The 23,906-nt window shown below is 30.8% G+C and overlaps 9 protein-coding genes and 1 non-coding gene across 10 annotated transcripts; 4 read left to right on the top strand and 6 right to left on the bottom strand.

Annotated features, from left to right (window-relative positions):
* Window positions 1–610: 610 nt before the first annotated feature.
* Window positions 611–683, top strand: SCDLUD_000737. The gene has a single exon. It is a non-coding gene; the product is annotated as a tRNA-Phe (tRNA).
* A 1,450-nt stretch (window positions 684–2,133) lies between these two features.
* On the top strand, window positions 2,134–3,519 carry SCDLUD_000738 (uncharacterized protein; the record flags this gene model as incomplete). Its single annotated transcript, XM_046081316.1, has 1 exon — window positions 2,134–3,519. One exon carries the CDS (start codon window positions 2,134–2,136, stop codon window positions 3,517–3,519), a length of 1,386 nt encoding a protein of 461 aa, XP_045937053.1.
* A 626-nt stretch (window positions 3,520–4,145) lies between these two features.
* Window positions 4,146–7,415, bottom strand: RPG1 (translation initiation factor eIF3 core subunit a; the record flags this gene model as incomplete). Its single annotated transcript, XM_046081317.1, has 3 exons — window positions 4,146–4,460; window positions 4,691–4,738; window positions 4,857–7,415. 3 exons carry the CDS (start codon window positions 7,413–7,415, stop codon window positions 4,146–4,148), a joined length of 2,922 nt encoding a protein of 973 aa, XP_045937054.1.
* Window positions 7,416–7,952: 537 nt separating this feature from the next.
* On the bottom strand, window positions 7,953–10,328 carry SEC18 (AAA family ATPase SEC18; the record flags this gene model as incomplete). Its single annotated transcript, XM_046081318.1, has 1 exon — window positions 7,953–10,328. The coding sequence occupies one exon, from the start codon at window positions 10,326–10,328 to the stop codon at window positions 7,953–7,955; it is 2,376 nt and encodes a 791-aa protein (XP_045937055.1).
* A 379-nt stretch (window positions 10,329–10,707) lies between these two features.
* Window positions 10,708–11,724, top strand: SCDLUD_000741 (uncharacterized protein; the record flags this gene model as incomplete). Its single annotated transcript, XM_046081522.1, has 1 exon — window positions 10,708–11,724. The coding sequence occupies one exon, from the start codon at window positions 10,708–10,710 to the stop codon at window positions 11,722–11,724; it is 1,017 nt and encodes a 338-aa protein (XP_045937056.1).
* A 95-nt stretch (window positions 11,725–11,819) lies between these two features.
* Window positions 11,820–12,908, bottom strand: SCDLUD_000742 (uncharacterized protein; the record flags this gene model as incomplete). Its single annotated transcript, XM_046081523.1, has 1 exon — window positions 11,820–12,908. The coding sequence occupies one exon, from the start codon at window positions 12,906–12,908 to the stop codon at window positions 11,820–11,822; it is 1,089 nt and encodes a 362-aa protein (XP_045937057.1).
* Window positions 12,909–13,971: 1,063 nt separating this feature from the next.
* On the bottom strand, window positions 13,972–14,607 carry EMC10 (Emc10p; the record flags this gene model as incomplete). Its single annotated transcript, XM_046081288.1, has 1 exon — window positions 13,972–14,607. One exon carries the CDS (start codon window positions 14,605–14,607, stop codon window positions 13,972–13,974), a length of 636 nt encoding a protein of 211 aa, XP_045937058.1.
* A 416-nt stretch (window positions 14,608–15,023) lies between these two features.
* On the top strand, window positions 15,024–16,553 carry YOS9 (Yos9p; the record flags this gene model as incomplete). The annotated part of the gene is made up of 1 exon (XM_046081287.1): window positions 15,024–16,553. One exon carries the CDS (start codon window positions 15,024–15,026, stop codon window positions 16,551–16,553), a length of 1,530 nt encoding a protein of 509 aa, XP_045937059.1.
* Window positions 16,554–16,942: 389 nt separating this feature from the next.
* SPT7 (SAGA histone acetyltransferase complex subunit SPT7) lies at window positions 16,943–21,214 on the bottom strand (the record flags this gene model as incomplete). Its single annotated transcript, XM_046081286.1, has 1 exon — window positions 16,943–21,214. The coding sequence occupies one exon, from the start codon at window positions 21,212–21,214 to the stop codon at window positions 16,943–16,945; it is 4,272 nt and encodes a 1,423-aa protein (XP_045937060.1).
* A 654-nt stretch (window positions 21,215–21,868) lies between these two features.
* SCDLUD_000746 (uncharacterized protein) lies at window positions 21,869–23,159 on the bottom strand (the record flags this gene model as incomplete). The annotated part of the gene is made up of 2 exons (XM_046081285.1): window positions 21,869–22,268; window positions 23,116–23,159. The coding sequence occupies 2 exons, from the start codon at window positions 23,157–23,159 to the stop codon at window positions 21,869–21,871; spliced, it is 444 nt and encodes a 147-aa protein (XP_045937061.1).
* Window positions 23,160–23,906: the final 747 nt, after the last annotated feature.

Here is a 23,906-nt window from a genome sequence, read left to right on the forward strand (position 1 = left end):
TTAATTATTCTACTTGGGGTCTTATGTAAGGTTAACCATAAAATACTATTTAAAGTTATAAAATAATCATTAATATCCTTCTTTTATATACTTTTCTAACTTGCTTTCAATTCCATCCTTTTACTATTCTCGTTGTTTAATTATAGCTATGTGTCTTAATTAGCATATGGGATTCGCATGCGTTCCATATTATTAATTATGTTACTATATTATATATGAGTGATGATTATAATATGTGTTTCATTAATGTTTCAGTATTACAGTGGGTTGTGTCATAACATGGAATACTGATCAACACATAGCGTAATTAGTTATCACAATTAGCTACTACAATTGATAATCATGATTAATAATATATTGACAACCAAGTTCATTCATACTCCGAATCAACAATGAAACAAAGAAAATAGGAATAAGATCTGAAACAATTTAGAAAAGTATAAAATGGAAGAATATCTAGAAAGACATCCTTCAGGATTGATTTATACTTTTGAATATTCTTTATTATTTTACAGAAACACCGAAATACAACAGGAAGTTAATCACCGAATCCAAGCCCCGTAATTATTACGAGTAAGATTTAATTGTGATAAAGACAGACTATTCTTGTGCGGTTTTAGCTCAGTTGGGAGAGCGTCAGACTGAAGATCTGAAGGTCCTGTGTTCGATCCACAGAAATCGCAAAATTTTGTATTTTTTACCCACATTTTTGGGGGTATACTTTAAATAAAAAATGCAAGTCCCGAATAGGAAAAGCAGATTAAATTTTTAAAGTTATTTTTATTTTTACTTAGAGAGTATACTTTTATTTTATTTTTAAAAATAGAAAATAAAGAAAATAAAGAAAATTGTAAGTGGCTTTAAAATGGTTACTTTCTTTTTTATCGAAAGCGGAGAATGCTCTATAATCTTGGACACCCCCATTCAGGGTTCACTATTTATTGGTAATAGCATAAGTGACGATTAGTTGTTAGAGTAAGAGTTATTAAACCCCAATTTGTGATGTATCAGAAAAATAGAAATAGAAATAGAAATAGGAATAAAGAAAATTAATTTTACTGTATCTAAAATTAATTGATTTTAAAATTATGCAAGCAATTAAAGTGACAGTTTTAAAGCCCACATTTATTTTGAAATGGATCTAATAATCTTAGTGGTATATTATAATACATAATATTAATAACAATATTTTACTTGTTTTTATTTATTTATTTATTTATTTCTGCTGGCTGTTTAAACAGATCTGAATCATAAAATCACCATGTTAATTTTTCCGATTCAGATCTATTTTAAGATAGGCCACTTTCTAAGTAGATCTGTGGTTGTATAAAGAAGAACATGCTGCGTTATTTTATAAGGAGTATTTTATTTTGGTTAAAAAAACAAAAATAAACAAAGCACTGAGGCGAAGCGGAGAGGGAAGTGTTTGTGTGGTGGTTAATAGTAATTATTTGCACTACCAAGCATAATAATTTGAAGGGCTTCAGCTGGTCCGCGGTTCAATTTAAAATCTAAAATAGAAAAAAAAAACATTTAATTACAATTTGTTTATTTATTTTTGTTTTTGTTTTTGTTTTTCTCTCTCTCTCTCTCAGTAAATATCGTACACAAACAGTCATATTTTCAAACAAGAAAAAAGAAAAAAGAAAAAAGAAAAAAGAAATAAAAAAAAAATGGTAAAATTATTATATAAATAACAGAGTGTGATCTGATTACAAACTCAAATATTCTTTTGCATTTTGCGGTTCATAATCTTTTTTCTCTCTTTTTTCACCTTCCGTGTATTTGAACAGGAAATTTTTTTTTTTTTGTAACTTTCCTCTTTCTTCCTTTCTTTCCTATAAAATATTCAAGACACTTGTAAAAATATTATTAAACATCCTTTTTTCACTTTACATATCTTTTGCCTTTATCACTATACTTTCTTAACATCAAGAAAACCATATACATTGCAAAATATAACCAAGCACATAAGGTCATTAAAAATATATCTATTGATATAATATATTTTAAATAACTATTTCAACAGTCATATCATAAACATTTGTTTTTTTTTTTTTTTTTTTCCATATTAAATTTAGATTCTCAAAACTAAAACCTATTTACAAATAACAAAAAAAAAAGAAACGAAAGATGCAATACAAAAAATCTGTTGCTTTATTAGTTGCTGCTGCCTCTATTGCTAATGCCGACTCATCCAGCTCTACTTCTTCTAACTCCACGAGTGTTCCATCCTCTTGTGTTGTTAAATCTGTTGCTACCGCTCAGTCTGATTTGGATAAATTTTCTGGATGTGAAGTTTTAAGTGGTACTTTGACTTTGACTGGTAGCTTAGGCTCTGCTGCTTTGGCCGATGTTAAAGAAATCCAAGGTACACTAAACATTTCTTCCGCTCAAAACTTGGCTAGTTTTGCAGCCGACAGTTTGGAAACCATTACTGGTAATTTAAACTTAATCGAATTAACTTCCTTACAAACTGCCTCTTTTGGTTCTTTAAGCAGTGTCGGGTCTATCAATTTTATAACTTTACCGGTCATTGAAACCATTAATACAAATTTACAAAGTGCTGATAACGTTGTTATTTCTGACACTGCTTTAGAAACCATTTCTGGGTTTTCCAAACTACAAAAAGTTAGTATTTTTAACATTAACAACAACAAAGCTTTGGTTTCTATTGATTCCGATATGGAAACTGTTTCCAACGCTTTGGAAATTAATTCTAACGGTGATAATGCTAATATTACTTTTGATAATTTAATTTGGGCCAATAACATCACTGTTAGAGATTTGAATGGACTATCTTTTGCCTCTTTGGAAAAAGTTAACGCAAGTTTGGGATTTTTGAACAATAGTGTAACCTCTATCGCATTGCATAACTTGACACAGGTTGGTGGTTCTTTATCCGTCATTGCCAATGACGAGCTAACTAGTTTGAACTTATCATCCGTTACCAAGGTTGGTGGTGGTTTAGTCATCGCCAATAACACTAAGTTGAATAAAATTGACGGTATATCTAATGTCAAGAGTATTGGTGGTGCTTTGGTTGTTGAAGGTAACTTTTCTACTTTAGATATATCTTCTTTGTCATCTGTCATGGGTGGTGCTGACGTTGTGACTACTGGCTCTAACTTTTCTTGTGATCCATTAAAGAGTTTGGAAAAGAAAGGTGATATTCAAGGTGACGAATTTGTTTGTAAAGCTCCACAGGCTTCAACATCTATTAGCTTAAGTGCTAAAAGTTCTTCTGGTAGTGGTTCTGCCTCTGCATCTGCATCTGCCAGTGATTCTGATTCTGCCAGTGGTTCTGCCAGTGGTTCTGCCAGTGATTCTGCCTCTGCATCTGCCAGCGATTCTGCCTCTGCCAGTGAATCAGCCTCATCTACCAAGTCTTCTACTTCTAGCAAATCTACCGCCTCTTCTACTGTTAACACCAAATCTAAAGCTGCTGCCTTTGCGGTTAATGCACCAAGCGGCTCCTTTTTCGGTGCTCTTGCTGCTATTGGTTTAGCTTTGTTATAGTGTGACGCCATGTGACTTTTATTTTTATTTTTATTGTTATTTTGTTTCAGGATTCATTTTTTTTTTTTTTTTTTTATGTTAATTTTTTTTCCGTTTACCCTTTTGCACCACTAATTAATTTATAATCTTTAATAATAATAACGCTTTCTTAACTTTTCAATTGTTTTTCCCCTCCTTCCTTTTCTCTTTTGAGAAGATTTAAATTGATAGATCCGTGTAATATACTGCAAAGGTAACAAAAAAAAATGTTAAAGAGTAAAAATTGAAAATAAAAACAATTATTTTTAAAGTTGAGATCAAGGGTGTTTTATGAGACTTTTTTTTATTTAATTGATTTGTTTATTTTATAGTACTTTTTGTTTCGTGTTATTTTTTTTTTTGACTATAATAATTAAAATATATTTGTACAATAATATTATTAAACATCGCTTGTTTGAAAAAAAAAGAAAAAAAATTTTTTCTTGATTTTTTTTTGAGGATGCGGGCGTCATCTCTCGATAAGTCCTATTTTTATAAAATAAAATCGTATTTTACACAAAAATATCAGCAATTTAAAAAAAAAAAAAAAAAAAAGGAAAAAATAGATATAGTTAAAAACACCAAACTAAATTAAAGATAACTCTTTACTAATTAGAATAATCTTCACCATATTTTTGTTTATATTCCTTCATTAAGCTTTTCAACTTGAAACGATCAGACATTTTAGTCTGGTTGGATTCTAAAGCTTTAATCTTACCTACTAAAATTTGTTTTTCCCGTTCTTGAGGATCAACAGCTGGTGTAGACTCAGCGGAAGTCCTATTGATTTTCTTCTTCCTTTCAAATGGATAAGCTTCATTGAATTTTCTTTCATATTCATCCTTCATATTTTCTACTTCTCTCTTAGCAGAATAAGATAATTTAGGATCATTCTCCTTTTCAACAATCTTAGCAATAAAGTCTTGTTTTTCCTGCTCTTGAGGATCAGCTGCTGGTACAGACACAGCAGCAGGCTCGGCAGCGGACTTGTTGGCTTTTTTCTTCCTTTCAAATGGATAAGCTTCATTGAATTTCATCTCATATTCATCCTTCATATTTTCTACTTCTCTCTTAGCAGAATAAGATAATTTAGGATCATTCTCCCTTTCAACAATCTTAGCAATAAAGTCTTGTTTTTCCTGCTCTTGAGGATCAGCTGCTGGTACAGACACAGCAGCAGGCCCGGCAGCGGACTTGTTGGCTTTTTTCTTCCTTTCAAATGGATAAGCTTCATTGAATTTCATCTCATATTCATCCTTCATATTTTCTACTTCTCTCTTAGCAGAATAAGATAATTTAGGATCATTCTCCCTTTCAACAATCTTAGCAATAAAGTCATCCTTTTCCTTTTGCAAAACCAACGCCTTTTTTTCCTCTTCTGCTCTGACAGCCAATTCTTTTTCGTAAATTTCTTTGCGAATAGATTCAATTTTAGCCCTTTTAGCACTTTCATATTCTTTTAATCTTGTAGCAACGACCTTATTTCTATAAGCAGCAAAATCATCATTAATCTTAGATAACCTTTTGTGTAGCTCCAATTGCTTTGCATGTTCTTCCCTAGCTGTTTTCACAATATTGTTTTTCAACTCTTCATAACTCTTCAAGTCCTTAGCATTTTGTTCATCCAACTTTTGTTCCAATAGTTTTCTTTCATACTTTCTGAAAGCTCTTTCCAAATAGTCAGCCTTTTTGAAACCATATTCCATTTTTTCATTTAGTTCCTTGGCATCCTTAGTTTCAGCTTCGATTTCCAATTCCCTAATTTTTTCAACAGTATACTCCTTAGCCTTTTTCAAATCAATATGAATAAAACCTTTTGCATTAGCTTGTTTAATATATTCCTTAAGGGCAGCTTCTTTTAATTCTCTTTCAGCTCTCTCGGCTTTTTCTTCATCACGACGTTCAGCCTCGGCTCTCTTGGAAGCCTCTTCGGAAGCTCTCTCTTCCAATCTTCTTCTTTCCCTTTCCTGTTGAGACAATTCAATATCTTCCATTCTTCTTTGCATTTCTTCTAATCTCCTGCTTTCTTTAATTTTAGCATAATCTTCCGCTTGTTTTCTTTCACGCTCCAAAATGCTTTGTTCATTTTCAATCATTTGCTCTCTAACCATTCTAACTTTATCCATATAGGAGGTAGACTGTTGGTATTGAGCCAATGATTTCAAATAAGATGCTAATTCATCCATTTGTGCCTTCAAATTAATCATATATTTACTTTCACGTTGTTGTTGTTGTTGTTGTTGCTGTTGCTGTTGCTGCTGCTGTTGTGATTCAGTCCCGCCTTCTTCAAGGTCTTCATCAACTTCCGCTTCTATTTCATCCAAAGAATTGTCAATAGTATCAAATGGATCCTTGTTGAACGTAATAACATCACTTTCTTGATCAAAAGTAAAAGAAATATAATCATCCAAAGCAATTTGAATCAACAATCTTTCTAGCTCAAAGGGGCTCAATTCAAATGGTTTTGGCAAAGTGGCTTCAGCATACAATGCAGCAGAGGTGATAGTGTTCTTATTTTCAGAAACGTAGACAAAAATACGTCTAATAATATAATCTCTCAATGGATTAACATATTGCTTAAAGTATGGTTTATCATTTAACTTTGGCAACAAAACATCCAAAGATTTCTTCAAATTATCAATGTTTAAGTCCTTGTTTTCAACATTTAAAACTTGGTACAAGTTTTGTAATTCCACATCTACATATTTAACAACATTTTCCTGTAAAATAAAATCAAATAATTGTTTTCTAGAAGGCTTCGTTTCCAAGTCCAATAGATTGCATAGACGCAACTGTGGATCAAAACCAACTGCTGGTAAATCATCAGCTGGAACAGCTAGACAAGCAGTGAAAACCAAAGAAGCATAATATTTAAAATCATTTTCTGTAGCTGTTGGATTCTTTTGGTACAAACTATAAAATTTAATCAAAGCTGAAGCATTCAACAAATAGTTACCAGAAACAACAAATGTCTTGGAAATATTTTCAAAATAACTAGCCAAAAACGAAGCCCTGGCTTGGTGGTTAGTCAACTCCAATAACCTATGACAATCTTCAATAGATCTAAATGCCTCGTGCCATAATTCTAATTTCACAGAGACATCAACTTGCTGGAAACGTTGCTCCAAGTAACGTTGAACAGTTTCTTCATCAGTTAGATCAACAATTGTATTGGTGCCTGATTTTCTTTGCTGTTGATAGTTAGCAGCATCCAAATGCTGACGTAACATGTCGGCCAGTCTTTTAAATTCATTTTTACGATTGTACGTTAAACAGAATGTCATGGCTCTACTAACAACACCAGAATAGGTAATTTCTAATTGAGAATTGTTTCTCAATAAATCTAAAACGGCACGGTAAGATTCCCAAGTGAATTTCATCCATGGAATAACTTGGTTTTCATTGAAATCGATACCATTACCCTTGGCACTGTCCTCATCATTAGAAGCACTAACCAACAAATTCAACGGAGTAATATCTTCTAAGTCTTCATCAATTAATAAAGAAGGATTTTTCTCTTCTTCTTTGGCAAGTTTAGCTTCTTCAATTTCTAGTTTTTTTTCAACCAAATCAATGAATTTACGACAAACTGATGCTAGAGATTTTAAACCATCTTTATGGTTTTGAATGGTCTTTTTGTACTGGAATAACCCATCTTTGATCATCTTACCTCTTCTTAGATCAACACCTAATTCCAATAATTTCAAGATAATACCTTCCAAAGAGCTTGGGTCAAAATGACGAACTCTTTTGTTCGATAAAAATTCAAATAGAGTATCTAAAGCTACATCAGGTTGACCAACAGAGACTAAATCATCTGCTCTTTTAACAGTGTTTTCTGGACGAAAAGCTGCTGGTGGGGCTGTTCTTCTTTTCATTTTATAAGTTATTAGTAGGAACTAGTTTTGTTGTTCGTTGACTACTTAGGATCTTTGTACTAATATCACAAAGAGGAGTAAAAGAGAGAGAAAAAGAAAAAAAGGAAACATGCATAGAAATAAGAAGAGAAAAAGAAAGAAAAGAAGAGAAAAAGAAAAGAAAAGAAGAGAAAAAGAAAAGAAAAGAAGAGAAAAAGAAAAGAAAAGAAAAGAAAAGAAATGATGAATCTTTTTTTTTTTTTGTTAATATGATATTTCTTTTTCAGCTAGAATTAGATTAACAAGATATTTCAGAAAATATAAAAGATATCATTGGAAAGAAAAATTTTCACACAAAGCAAAAAAGGAAGAAAATAATCATGAAAAAAAAGAAAGAAAGAAGAGAAAAAAACAATATCATTTCACACGATAAAAATTTACAAGAAAAAAAAACAATACAAGTGAACACCCACACACCCTACCAGATGTTATTTAGTCGTACATATTTCATAATGACATTTTAAAAAAAAAAGAAAAAAAAAAAAATAAAACAATATATCAAGTACTAAAATTAGTCATCAAATCTACTAATTCGTTAACTGGATCCTCATCGTGCTTAGCTGTTTCTATATTGGTCAAAACTTTCTTAATACCAATGTTTAGTTGGGGAACAATGTTGGCCAATTGGTTAATCACTTTAACCCTGTTTTCCTCATCTAAAAACTCAGTCTGTTGCATAATATTATTCAACTCTTCCATATTAGTAATGTTTGGCACAGCAATCTCATTATCAAAACAGCTTAAAATATCCATTTGTTTTAGAACAGAGTAGGTAGATGTTGTGGAGATAATTAGCAAACGACGGTCCTTGGGCGGCTTTCTTTTCAAATAAACTTTCAATACCTGTAAAATGTTGTTGGAAAATCTGGGTCCAATGGGAACCCAGTCAACTAACGTTTCTATTGAGTCAATCACTAATATATTTAGTGGTGATTTATACGCATCTCTAAAAGAATTATCAATAAAAGTGATCTTGGCAGCTTCACTCATACCTGTAATTTCATCTGCAGAAATCATTCTGATAAATGGGAACTGTGAATTTAATGCAATTGCTGCAGATAAAGCAGTTTTACCTGATCCTGCTGGACCATGGAATAGCAAGGAGATTAATCTTGATTTATCACTATTCTGTACTTGACGAACATACCTAGCACCATTTTTCAAAAGCTCTTCAACTTTGGGAGAATATCTAATTATACCACCTTCCATACAAGTCTTCAAATCTTCTTCGCTTACACCAAACGCTGGAGTGACTTCACTTAGTGCATTCATAAAGTCTTTTCTATTCACTTTCAAATTTGCGATATCTTTAGGATTCAATTTTGTATTCCCCTTACCGATATTGATGGTCTTATTAATGGCAAAAGAACTAGCACTTTTAACTAAACCTTCAATTTCAGCACCTGAAAAGTTCTTTGTTAACGCAGCTAGTTCATGTAAATCAACATCTTTGTCCATCATATTGTTTTCTCTCATTTTTTTAGTTTGAATTTCAAAAATTTGATATCTACCTTGCTCGTCAGGCAATTTTATTTCCACCTGGACTTCAAATCTACCAGGTCTTAGCAAAGCACTATCAATCAAATCCTTACGGTTAGTCATACCAATGACCAAAATATTGTTCAATTGATCAACACCATCCATTTTAGCTAACAATTGATTCACTACATTGTCACCAACACCGGTCCCATCTCCTCTAGAACCTCTTTGCTTGAAAATAGAATCCAATTCATCAAAAATGATAATATGCAAAGAAGACTCATCGCCCTTGGCCTTGTATTCTTGTTCAGCATCCTTGAACAAATTACGGATATTTTCTTCTGAGGAACCAACATATTTACTTAAGATTTCAGGACCATTGACGATCTTAGGTTCTTTTGCGTTCAACATTTTACCAATTTTTCTTGCAATTAACGTTTTACCGGTACCTGGTGGACCATACAAAAGTAAACCTTTAACATGAGTAATCCCTAACTTATTGATAACCTCTGGCGGAAAGATTCTACTTGCAAATGCTCTTCTAAAAATTTGAGTAAATTCTTTATCTAACCCACCAACACCCAAATCTTCAAACTTGAAATCAGGTCTGATAACTGCATCAGACCTTGGGCGTAAGCTATTACCGGACGATTTTAAATTAACCAGGCCATCCCTGCCCTTGTAAAAATTAATTTGTGTTTGTTTAATTAGTATGCCCTTGGCTTCAATCCCAGTAGATACAGGTGATGAAATAGCAACATCTCCTAAATCGACATTTTGCAAACTTCTAATTTTTAAATCAAATATATGTCCCTTATATTCCATTATTAAATACTGAGTTGGAGAGAAAATCTGCGATTCAAAACAATTGGCAAAATGCTTGGCCAATTCATCTTGATCAAATGGTGTTGGCACTGCTTTGCCTCTGGACCTAAATGAAATTTCAATATCTAAAACACCTAAATAAGAAGGTTTGCCATGTGAATATTGGAATAAATCAAATGCTTTACCCTCGATTGCTTGATTTAAAGACCATCCACCCCAGGTACGTTGGTTACCATTCAACCCAATTGTTCCAGGCTGAATTTCATTTGAACATTTGGTGGTATAAACAAATAAATTATCAATACTTATGTAAATATTATCTGGGAAATCATTTGGATTAACAGCTACGACATTTGCTAGAGCGTATGTATTATTTGGACAATTGAAAACTACTAAAGTACGAGGCCTTTTATCAATATCTGAAGTGTCTAGTGGTGGTGGTGTCGCTTGTGAATGAGTTATTTTACCAAATGATGGTAATTTACTAGCAAAACCAAATTTCTCCATTGGTGTCGTGCTAATATGGCTTGGTGTATGAATTTCGGATGCTAATTTGTTTAAAAAAGACATGATTTATGATTAAAAAAAAAAAAAAAATAATAATAATAATAATAATAATAAATAAGTATCGGTAAACTGTTAAATGATAAGTTTGTATTTAAAATTAAATGAGCAAAAGCAAAAGGGGATTTGAGAGTTTGCATTGCGGAAATTTAGAAGCGATTTTTTAAATGGACGCATTTTCAAAATCGCCGCATTCGTAAAAAACGATATAATTTCTCTGTTGGACGCGATTAAATCGCGTCCAACAAAGAAATTCAGTCGAAATCGAATTTGTGAGTAATTCTTACTTTACATAAATAACGTTACCTTTAATTATATTAACATTGTTATGTATCAACATACAACTTTTTACGTAACCTAACAGGTGATATAATTCATCATACAAATGAGTGATTTGCATCAGAGTGGTGAAATACTTGAAGAACCACAGAATTTAAGTCAAAACGAGTATTCAGTAGAGGAAAATGCATCAGATATTGAAATAGATTCAAGCAAGAACAATGTTAAGGATTTGAAACCCGGAAAAAAAAGAGCAACACACTCAGATTGGTTATTTTTTTTAACAAGTTTAATGGATGTTGCAAAGCCTGCTTTTTGTTCTAGAAAAAAGGTGAGAGATACCACCTGGAAAAACTTATTGAAACAATTCAATAAGGAAACGGGCTTGAATTACAAACAGGTTCGTACTTTAAAAACAAAATTTTATCAGTTTAAAGAGGAATGTGATCGTAAAGATTCTGAAAATAAAACTAAAACGGGCAAAGGCACCGAAGACGGTCCCACAGCTGAAGCATATATCATTCACCAAATTGAAAATATGCTTGATGAACTAGATAAAATAGAGGAAAGAGAAAGAAATGAACAAGAAGAAAGGGAAAAAAATAAAAATAAATTAATGGAAAGAGCTCTTAGGAAAGTCAAAATGCAACCTAACATTCTCAATAGTCCAGCTAGTTCTGAAAGTATTACTTTTTCTGAATCAACGCCTGATGAATTGAAAATTAATGATAAAACACAGGACGATAGAGTCTTTAGGTTATTGGTATCTTATACTGATAATAAAACTAGTAAGAAAGATAGAATTAAACAAAGAAAACGTAGACATAAATTAGAAAAGAATTTAAAAGTATTAAAGAATGATATAGAAGATTTAAAAGTAGTAAAGAATGATATAGAAGATTTAAAAGTATTAAAGAATGATATAGAAGATTTAAAAGTAGTAAAGAATGATATAGAAGAATTGAAAGTAGTAAAGAATGATATAGAAGAATTGAAAGTAGTAAAGAATGATATAAAAGAATTGAAAGATAATGTACAAACAATTAAGAACAGCTCTGATATCTTCCAGAAACAAATTATCGATTTATTACAAAATTCAAATGACAAAGCAGGAAAAAACTAGATCAAAAAAAGAAAAACTTTATTTAGAAATATTTGTAAATTGAATACAAATTCCATATTTAATTAATTTATAAGTCGTTGTTGCTAAAATATTAGCTATTCAATGGAATTTACATTATTCCAACTAATATATTCCTCTAAAGTGGGCATTTTACACTTAAATTTTTTTGAAACCTGTGAGCCCTGTAATATCGTCTTTAAATTCATCATAAATATTGTAGCTCTAATAATCGTCCCAATATAAGTTAAAATTGGTTTAACCTTCTTTTTAGAATCAAAATATGCAAATGTTGTTTTATAAAAGTTGAAAAAATTTTCGATCGCAACTCTATGTTTAGACATGACCTTGTTGATTAAAACTAAGTCTTGTTGGTCATTGTTATTAAGCTCTAAAAATTTTGGAAAAGGAGTTACCATATGGTTGGCAAAAGAATATGCACCATCACCATAACAAAATAATTCTTCACCCTTGCTAGAATAAAATGTTTTACTAAATCTTTTTTCAACCGCACTCATGCTAAATTGCGTTGCATCGTTAATACTACCTGCTATAGGTCCATGCAAATCTAACACTAATCCACTGCATGATAAGACCACTTGAATTTTTAAAGTCCTTGCATCTTTATATCCAGTATAACAAATATCATCCTTTATTTTTGTTGGTTTACAGCACACAATATGAGAACAATCTATATAGGCTACCACATTATCAATAGGCATACCTACGAGTTCGCAATTCGTTTGTAAATCATCATAAAAGGTTGATGGTATGCTATTCTTACCAATTATTAATAAATTACCAAAATTATCCACAATATACTGGGCAGTAAACAGAGCAATTCTGCAAATTCTACTTTCAGACAACCCGATCCCAGATTTTTTTATATCAAATAACCTTTTTGGCACCGAAAATCTACACAGGAAAATAGACAGTGCTTCTATTGGGGAAACTTTATATTTATAATTAGGTTGGGTGATATTTTCTGGAATATTCAATAATTTGGTTAATTTTATAATTTGTCTCTTAGTAAATCTGAATAAATTATAGAATTCTCTCTCACTAAACCTATCTAAAAATTCATTTTTTCCTATATTTGCAGCACGTTTAATGATACGTTTGGCTAAAACTTTTTCAATAAAAGTATTTATCTCATTTCTGTTTCTCTCGATCTTCTTGGTCTTCATTATTATTTATTCAATGGAGGTGAAGTTTATTTAAAAACATTGTGAACTATAAAGTCATTTGTTTTGCTTCAAGAAATGTTATACTTAAGGTTTTAGAACAGTTCTAATTCAAAATATGAGTTTTTTTGTTTTGTTATGCATACATTACTGTAATCCTATACAATTGAAAACGCGTCTTATTTTTTAAGAAAATTCACAGTTTCCGCGTCTTCTTTTCAATTTATGAACCGACTTTCCGCGTCCAGTCGTTGCATTGCGTTTTATTTTGAAAGCGAAACCTTTACACACTTTTCTTAACAATTTCCGCATAAAAAAAAACTATGCAAACTCTCAATTGGAAAAAAAAAAAAAAAAAAGAAAAAAAATTTAAAGGTTTCTTGGGAAAACAATTTCTAAAATGAAAAAAATAAAAATAAAAAGATTTAAAAAAAAAAAAAAAAAAAATTAAAAATAAAGATAAAAATAAAAAGATTTTAAAAAGTGAAACGAATAAATAGAAACACACACAAACAAATATCAATTAATTTTTTTTGGTGAGTTTAATACTTTTATTTATGCAGACTTTATTATTAAATATTGAAATGAACTTTTCTTTCCAGATCAATAGTCCATTATTTTGCTAACAGGAAAAGAAAAATTAAGAGTATATTGTTAATTTTTTTTTTTTTTTTATTCTCTGTCTTCTTTGTCTTTATACATTTATATAACAAGCTAAATTACAGATTGCTTTTAATTGCCAATTCGGAATATATGTAATAGTATTAGCGTCTTATTCAATTATAACAGAAAGTTCCCCTATTCGTGGTTCTTATTGTTTATTTTCTTTCTTCTTTTTTCTTTCACAGTCAATAAAAAAATGAATCCCGCATAGCAGCTACTACAACAATTTAGGCATCTCAGGGAATAAGTCTCGTATAACCAACTACAGTTCCTCTATTTTACCCGAATGAAAAACACACCAAGTCATATTATCTTAATTTTAATTTTGTTCTATATTGTGTGTAACGTATTTAACATTATCAATTATCAAATTATACACAGTCCTACAAATATAAAATTGCTATTATTTGTTTTCTTCTTTACTACCATCATTATTTTCACCAGCATTTCTTGAAACAAAGAAATAGATCAACAGTCCCAAAACAACCAATCTCCAATTTTTTTGGATAAAACTCATTTCCTTTTCATCAATGGAGTCATCGTTAACATCTTCTTTGAATGATGCACTTCCCCTATCATTGTTCTTACTTGATTTCTTTGGATATTGCTTAGTAACCTTTTTCAATTTTGTAACTTCTGGTGTTGACCCATTGATGGAGGCTTGTATAATGGGAACAATACTAATACCATCTTTATATTGTGCTATGCTTGGATCGCGCTTCAAGGAGAATTTATAATTTCCATTTTCATCTGGATTGATTTCTAAACTATAAGAATTGTTGGCAGAGTGCAACTTAACTAAGCTAAAGCACGATTGATGTTCGACGGAAACACAATACAAGTTTTCTGGAATGTTTGTATTGATATCTTTAATGCATGTTTCTAAAGTTGTATCATCGATAGAAGCCGTAAAAAATGGATATTTTTCATTAGTTTGGATATCAGTAGCATATATAGGAAAGAGTTGTTCTTTAGAATGAACCAGCCCAATTAACAGCGTGCATAAAAATAGTGAGACCACAGGTTTTATGAAAAACATATTTTGGCCTTTTGAAATGACTGATTAATGTACTTCCAATCTATAAAGTTTATTATTCATTAACTAGTGAATACCCTTTAAAGGGGGGGGGGGAAAGGGAGAGGATGATCGGAAAATAGAAAAGAACAATGTTTTGTTAAAAAAATTTACATTATTTTATTTTTTAAAAAAAAAAAAAAAAATTTTTTTTTCTCTTTCCAACAATAGTAAAGAAATAAGCTATGCTCGTACATAATGATCAGTTTACGTTAAAATCTAACAATATCACGAGAAACCTTTTAAACTAGCAGTTTGAATTTTATTGTTTAATTGGTTACACCAAACTAGTTGTAATATATTATAGAAAAGTAAATTAAGAAAGACCTTGCGTTTACTAGAGAAACAATTATTTAACAAGAATAATCTACCCAGAAACTATGTTCACAGGTGTTAACAATATGTTATTCAAATCAATAGTTACTCTATTCCTATTTATAAATGTTATCAGTGCTTTCGTAGCCAACCCGATAATTCAAGACCCAATCAGTCTGCCCAAATACGATTTTAAATACATCACTAACAAAAACAATCATGTTGATAATCTTCCAGAACTTTTACAAGATATTGGTCCCTATCACAATTGTTTTGTAGAAACCTTAGAATCTGCTGAAGATGTCGAAGCTTATGATCCAAATTCTAACGATTTTAAACAACTTCTCGACCAAACAATAGTTAATGCAACAATCATACTTGATAAATTATTCAATGCAACATCGATTATAACCCCTTCTAAGCATCGCTATCAACTAGGTTTATCGACAGGGTATTGGAATTATATATTTGCATATAATAACACCATAGTTCAATATTCCAATGAAGATTTGTCATATGTTTTAGGTTCTTACAAAGAAACCGTCAGCAATCCCACAATACTATCCAATGAAAATGGCTTTTATCTTAGCCAACATTATTTTACTGGTACCATCTGTGATATTACTTCGAAACCAAGGGTTGTTGATGTTCAATATATATGTGATCCTTCCTTAAAGAAGGGCACAGCGCAGTTTGTCACAATCAGAGAATGGCGTATTTGCGAGTACGAAGCTATAATTGCCACGCATGACCTTTGCAATGTCCCATTGTTATCAAAAGATGCAGAAGAAACTTTTTCCTATAGGGTTACGTGTGAGAATCCAAACATTAAAAGTGCCACGTCCTATTTAACCTCCCCTAACCATGACGTTCACTTTTTAGGAGAATCCATTTACTTACTGAAAACTACTGAACAAAGCAAAAATGATACCGAGCTTGATGTCATTGTTCTAGCCTCCTCATCCGCCTCTCAAATTGATGATATTTTCAGTACTTTACAAGCTAATGTGTTCGGCTCCATTTTTGCTAAAGGATACCTAGGCTCAGGTATATACACGAAATCATATTTTATATGGAATGCTCCCGTTATTAATCTATTCGGTGATATTCTAGGGTATTTAAAAGTAGAGACAACTGGCCAGCACAGTGATGGATCATTGTCCATTTCTTTAAACAATGAAACGCCTACTTTTGAAAATGGTAATTTTGAAATTATTCGTTTATTAGAAGAAGAAGAAGAAGAAGACTTTGTTGCACCATTAGGAGAGGATACAAGCCATGGCCCAGTAAATCCCGGTGAGAAAAATCTACTTGAAGATGATATAATTGTTCGTATTGGAACAGATTATGATGCGATCATTATTGAAACTCCTGATGACATTATAGCTTTCCCCATAGAAGCAAAAATTGAACCAAACGACAATACGCTTATTAATAATGTGGAAAATGTTATTTTAGATGGACAGAATAAAGATAACGTATTAAAAATAGAAACGAAAAAAGATGCCAAAAAGGAGTTGCTAACTCGTGGCAATATTAATGCCAACGAACATGCTTCTCCTGATAAAACTGAACTAGAGCATGATGAATTATAAAGGTTGGACTAAATAACATTTTATTAATTTTTTCAAAGAGTATTTACGAAATATGATTATTTCCTTATTTATTTTATTTATTAATCATTTTTTTTTTTTTTTTTTTTTTTTTTTAATAGCATTTATAGAAATCAAAAACAATAAATCAAATAAGGATAAGAATAAAAAATAATACACACATACCCTCCTCTCCATTACTTTTCTTATCTATATAAAATTTTTGTAATATAAATGCATATTTTATTCACAATAAACGCAAATAATCGATCTGAATTTTTTGAACTAGTTACTTAAATGATTTAATAAAAAACAAATAACTAAGCATTAATGATAAAAAAAAAAAAAAAAAAAAAGAAAAAAAGAGAAGAAATAGGTTGGTCTTCACCTAATTATATGTTTGGAATCACAGGTGGTAAACTTAAACTAAAAGTGCTCTCTGATTTTTTATTTTCAGTATTAAACCCATTTACTGCCTGTGCTTTTTGACTAAAACTCACATTTTCATCTTGTTTATCCATCAATTGACTTTCCCTTGCTTTCGCTTCTCTTTGTTTTTTTAATTCTTCCAATCTCTTTAGTTCTTCCTGTTTTTCCTTTTTAATTTGCTCTTTTAAAGCTTCAGGTAAGAAATACGCAGTTTTCACTAATTTCTTTTTAATTGTGCCAATTTTACCAGTAGGCGGTAGTCTAGGCGGTTTTGGTTTGTTCGGCATCTGTGTATCTTCCAACAAAACATTTTTGTCCCATTGTGGATTACTTTCTAAGCTGATATTTTTGCAACGTTCATATTGTTTGAGCAACAAAGGTTTCAACAACCCAATGATCTTAGGATGATTGCTGCCACGATCATTATCTGTATCTTTTTGTTCCAAATCATCTTTTGTGATAGGTGTATAAGTGATAGAACTAAATTCTTCAGGCTGGATTTTCTTATCCTTTGTACCAGTGGTACTTCTTTTAGCTTGGAATTGAAACGCTAACAAATGCAACGGAATAGAGGAATTCAACATTTTAAATTCTTTGTCTAACCCCAACTCTTTGAAACCAAAAAAATCCTCTCCCGTTAATTCGGAGGAATACTCACCAGTAATAAATGATTGACTCTCATCTTCAAAGTTTCTTTCAGATAAATCATTTAAGGAAGGGCGCAATAAATCTTTTAAAAACAAGTTTAACCTGTATTTTATTTCTTTCAATTTTCTTGTTTTCTTTTGAAATTCCTTTTCTATATATGAATATAATTCATCCGGCTTCATTATACCATTTTCTAGCATCGTCATCAAAAGAATAGTTTGTGTATCTTTTTTATTATTTGAAATTGTCTCTGTATGTATTTTAACAGTTTTAATTAAATTAGATAAGTAATCACAGGTAATGTCGGTCAGGGAATTAATGGCGAACTGTTGTGTTGCTTCGAATCCACTATTCATGGCAATTTTAGACACAATTTTGTGTAGAAAAGCACGTATAACAGCTTTGTCACCCTTACTGTTTCTTGTGTGTAATCTGGATACAGGGTCGATATCCAAATCATTATTTATTTCCTTTTTTCTGTAAAAAGACGAGTGAAGATTTTGTTGTGAGGCAGAAATCTTTGATGAATTATTTCCTCCCGTTGATGAATTTACTGAGTTCGAATAAACAAGCTGTCTATTGTAAAGAGTCCTAATTAATGATATCTTATGACATATGTGGCGAATTTCCTCAATCAACCGAATATTTTTATCCAATTTGGGGGTTAATCCCTTATTGGTATTTGCTAAAAAAAGACTCCGGTTAATCGAAGTATCTGAGCTCAATTGTTCATTGATTAAATCATCTTCTATATTGTTTAACAGCTCGTTGCTAATTCCAACATACGCTATGTCAGGCAAAGAATTTCCCACATTATATTCCGGTAAAAATACCAAATCATCGGCATCGATGTTAACCACTTCATCCTCATCGTCCTCATTATTATTATTATTATTATTATTATTAGAAGTTTTATTCTCCTCAAGTTCACCTTCTTTTTGTGTCGATAAAACATTATTGCTACTATCTGAAATATTATTATGAACACTAATATCAGAATTGTTGGCATTAGCAAATAATATGGCTGCACCAAAACCATTTCTGAGCATTGATTCTTTTTTCATTTTTTCACTTAATATTTCCTGTTCCAGTTTTGTTTTGTAATCACTTAACAGCTGTGAATGCTCTTTCATTAAAGTTGGGTATCTTATTATGGCTTCTGCCTTGGAATTTAACGTTGTGGAATTTTTAAAAATATTAGACCTTTGCACACAAATTTCAGCACGTGCTTTTGATGTTATATTTTTCCACAAAGTTAGCTCAACATCATCTTTATCTACGTCTTTTTCCTTCAAATATTGAGAATATCCCTCATCATCAGACATTTCTTCATCCTCGTCTTCATCTTCGCGGAAAACCTCATTTTGTCCTTGTATTTCATTTTCCTTTTTCACATCAATGTCTTTCCTTTTTTCGGTAATTCCACCAGGTGTTTTGCCTGTTCCATTTCCAGTCGACTTCAAGGGAGTATTAGCTGCATGAGTATCTGGTGTACACGCTGTTTTAATTAATTCGGTATTTTGATCGATGGATTTACTAACAGTATTTTCTTGTTTTTCATTTTCCTTATTGAGTGAATGAATTGCCTTTTGCTTTCCACTGCCACGCTTACTTCCCTTCCCACCTTTATCCTTGCCCTTATGATGTTTTCTTCCTCTTCCCTCTTCCTCATCTTCTTCTGTTCCTCCTCTTCCTCCTCCTCTTCCTTCTCCTCCACTGGATTCTCGTTCTGCATTTTTCTCATTTTGTTCTTTATCCAACTCCTCCAACTCTTTTTCCACCTCAGCACGATCTCTAACAATTATGTCCGGTATATTATTGATTAGCTGCAATGATTTTTTCTGCATAGCCAAGGCATGACCTCTCAAAAAATGTTTTGGATCTGAATTGTAGGTCAAACAATTTTTCCAGATCAACATTACATCATCAGTAAACTCTTGTTTAGATCTGTACTGAAAAGTTTTCAATTTTTTCAAAACAGTATTGAGATCCATGGGTTTTTTAATAACAGTATAATAATTTGGAGCATCCCTCTTACTAACTTTATTTAAAAATGCTGTTGAGTGCTGTGTATAATTTCTTAAATCCAAAACAACTTTCTCGCAGGCTTCGTATAGTTCTTCTTGTCCAATTTTATCATCAGAAGCCCATTTGGACCTACTTTTCCTAACATCCAATAATAAATGTTTTAATTCCAAATCGGGAATGCTTAAAACATTACGATTATTTTCAATTTGAGAAATTAGGTGTTTAATGGGCAAATTACCTAAAAATGAATACGGATCATTGGGTTTGATTTTTTTTTGAGTTTTAAATTCTTTTTTATTTTCCTTCTTTTCATTTTTAGAACCGATAGTCTTGGAATTATTCTTTTTAGAAACAGTCGAAGTTACAGCAGAATTATTCTTCCTATTATTAACCGAGGTAATATTGCTAGTAGCATTATTACCACTAGTTTCACTTTTACTGTCGCCTATCTCATCATTTTCATCCAAACTATCTTGATATGTCCTTTTGCCCCGGGAAGATTCAATTAGTTCATCATTTGCTTCTAATTTTAATCTTTTCATTAAAGCCTCTTTATCGTTCTCAAAATTATGATATATTTTGTCAAATCTTTCCATAATTTGCTCAGTGTTGGTGATTCGAAGTCTGGACAATATTTCTTTTGATATTTCAATTTTTAATATATAGTTACCATTTTCATCAAAATTATCTGAAAGGATGACATCTTTATTCACACCACTCGTCCCGTCGGTTTCAATAGAAGAATGCTTTTGGAGTGGGGGTTTATCTATCTTTTCTGCTGCTTCATCGTTTTCATCATCGTAATCATCGTAATCATCGTCTTCATTCCTTACAATAGTACCTATGGTCTCCACTTTATGTTCTTCTTGCTTTGTATTTTCATTATCGCTATCGTAAACCTTATCTTCATCTAATAATAGATATTCCATATCCATGGTTTTTGAGTTATTTTCGGCGTCAGAGTAACCGTAATCAATAAACTTTTCCCACAATGCATATCTTAACTTTAAAGAAAGATTACCAACAAATTCTACACCATTCAATTGATCCATTAGATTGGCTAAATCAATATCAGTAAAATCAGTCCCACTATATAGATCAGAAGGTGTATTGTTTTCACTATTATATTCATTAAAATTTTGATCTGAGTGTTCTTGTCCAGGTATAAAGCTGGTACCATTATTAGAAGTAGTTGAACTTGATACACGTTGGACAGTTGACCCCTCTCTATTTTCGTTTTTTTTTTGTTCTAGGTTATCTTTTTCATTTTGTTTGATAATACTTTCTAAGTTTTGTCCTGAGGGCCATTGCTGGGGTGTTTTTTCTGGCTTAATTTTTTCTACGTTTAGTATAAGTTTACCTTTTAAAAATAAATCCCAAATCTTTAATTTTAGCTCCTTGTTTGAAGTATTTATTAATTCTTCAATTATAAACAATTGTTGAGGTGTCAAATATGAGGATAATTGATTTTCACGATATAGTTTTTCTGTTAAAGTTAATAATTGTCTTGAATGTGTTGAATAGTAATTGGTTAGAAAATTAAAAGGTAAACTAATCATTTTTATTGAGTATTTTGTTTAGTTTTTTTGTTTAATTCTAGTCATAAAAAAATAGGTAAAAAAAATTTTTTTTTTCCAATGCTATTAATCTATGTTACTATTTTGTTGGTTAAAACGAGGTATAAATATATATGTAAGTGTGTATGTAGACAGGTTTACTTGGCTTTCTCTTTCTTTTTTTTTATCTAATTGGATGTATGGCGATAGAAGACAACTTTTTTAATGTTAAGTTGGAAATAAAAAACAAGTATAAACATGAATCCTTCTCGATTTTTTTTAAAAAAAAGCAAAAAAAAACTAAAAAAAAATTAAAAAAATTAAAAAAAAAATTAAAAAATAACAAACAAAAAAATTGAAAGTAAAAGACCCAACAAACAGACCATCGTACTTTTTGTGAAAGTTTAATGCACTATTTGTTTTAACATATTTCTATTTTATATATAAAACATACAGGTACACCATTCCAATTGAAATAAAGTTCAATTAGGTAAATAAATGTACAAATATATATATATATAATGCAAATATTTATGTATTAAAATTAAAATATATATAATAATGATAATGATAATACCTGCAAAAAAAAAATATAACTATGTTCTTTCACATATAATATATATAATATATACATATACTTTTACTTTTTAGAATACCTTACACAGCATATTTCTTAGTCCATTCTTTCGCAGTAGCTTCATATTTAGCTCTATCTGTTTTGTAAATATGTGCAATTTCTGGAACTAATGGATCATCTGGATTAGCATCTGTTAATAAAGAACAAATAGATAGCAACACCTTAGAAATGGTCAAAGCAGGCGACCATTGATCTTTCAAGATATCTAGACAAATGTTACCATTGGCATTAATATTTGGGTGATATATCTTAGTAGTAAAGGAAATCTTTGGTGGCTTAAAAGGATAATCCGTTGGAAAATGAATGGATAAAAAAAAAACACCACCAGCATATGGAGAATCTGGTGGACCCATAATGGAAGCTTGCCAATGGTATAAGTCATCACCAACAGGGCCAGCGGAACATGAAGTTGGTGGATCTCTGCAAAAAAAAAATTAAACGAAAACAAGAAACATCAATAAAAATAGATGTAAAACAGTTTTAGCCGTTTAAACATAGTTAGTAAAGTGAGTTTTAAATTAATTTGCTATGGTGCCAAAATAGAAAGGGGAAAAAATGTGGATTAAAAAGTTTAGGAAAAATGATATAAAAACACAAAAAGATCAATACTGGGTATCACCCTTTACCTTTATGTCTTTTTTACACTTTACATTTTTCATTTCTTATCCTGATAATCTTTTAAAATTTAAAATAGTCCTGAGTGGAAACAAAGATATGACAACAAACAAGGTGAAATAAAACCCTTATGTGGAAAATAATGTCCATTGATTTTTTTAAAACATTTCCATAGCACATCCCACTTTAGAACTTTTTATACCTTTACGGATACGATATAATTTTTTGTGCCAATTCAGTCAATAGCTAACTATTATTTACTCTCTCATCCTAAAAAAATACAAAGCTCATTGTCACCAAGTTAAGATTTGATGCCTACAAAGCAAAAATTTTCCCGTGACACATACGTTAAAAAAAAAAAGTTTTTTTTTTTTTTATTTTTTTTATTTTTTGGAAAAGGTAAAGCTAAAGTTCCAAAAAGTCCAAATTTGCACCTTCCCTCCTCTTCTTTCCCTTCATTAGGAAATGAAAACAAGGAATTTACCCTGTATAATTGAACCCCTTGGATAATGCAATATCTTTTTTCACCTCAGTTGTTCATATCATTATAACACTAAACTTCTATTTTTTTTTTTTTTTTTATAACTTCTTACACCATAACTTATAAATACTATTAATTGGTTGAGAATTTAATGATTAGCTGACAACATACCTTCCTAAGTCGTTCAATTCTTTAGTAATACGCTTTAAAGACATGATTAATTGCTTGAATTATTTGTTTTCTTGGGACTGTTGGTGTAGTTATATTCAATAATGATATATACGTTGGTTTAGCGAAAAAAAAAAAAAAAAAATTAATAAATGTGTATTATTTTTTTTTTCTTTCTTTTCTTTCTCTTTCTTTGGTTTTAAGTAAAATGAAGGTATGTATGATGGATTAGAAACAAGTTAAAATAAGATTTGGGATTGAGAAGTGAAAAGAAGTGAAATGAAGTGAAATGAAGAAAGAAAGAAAGGAAATAGAACAAAATAAAATAATAAATTATAAGTATATGATAAAGGTGGCAAACTTTACATAGAAGATATCGTAAACACCGTTGATTGCTATATTGTAACAAACTGGAATCTCAGAGAACTTTTTCTTTTTCTTTTTCTTTTTCTTTCTCATTTTTTTTAATAAAAACAACACAACAAAAACAAAAATAAAAAAAGGAGTAACTTTGGTTTATTACCGCACAACTAAAAGATTGTTTGTCAAAACTTAAAATAAAAATAAATTCAATCCATTTCTCCCTTTCTCTTCATCCCTTCCACTTTTTTTGTTGCTCTGTATAACTTTGCACAATATCTCCCATGTAAATCTTGCATAACGCTTTCTTTTTCTTTCCCGCTTTATATATCTAACGGACTCATTGCTAATCTCGGATATACTCCCCACTACCCTTTTCACAATTCCATATCCATAAAACTGTTCTTCCGATTCATTTCGGTCAACCTATTTCC

Source organism: Saccharomycodes ludwigii, chromosome I (assembly GCF_020623625.1).
Source record: "Saccharomycodes ludwigii strain NBRC 1722 chromosome I, whole genome shotgun sequence".
In the NCBI taxonomy this organism is placed as follows: Eukaryota; Fungi; Ascomycota; class Saccharomycetes; order Saccharomycodales; family Saccharomycodaceae; genus Saccharomycodes; species Saccharomycodes ludwigii.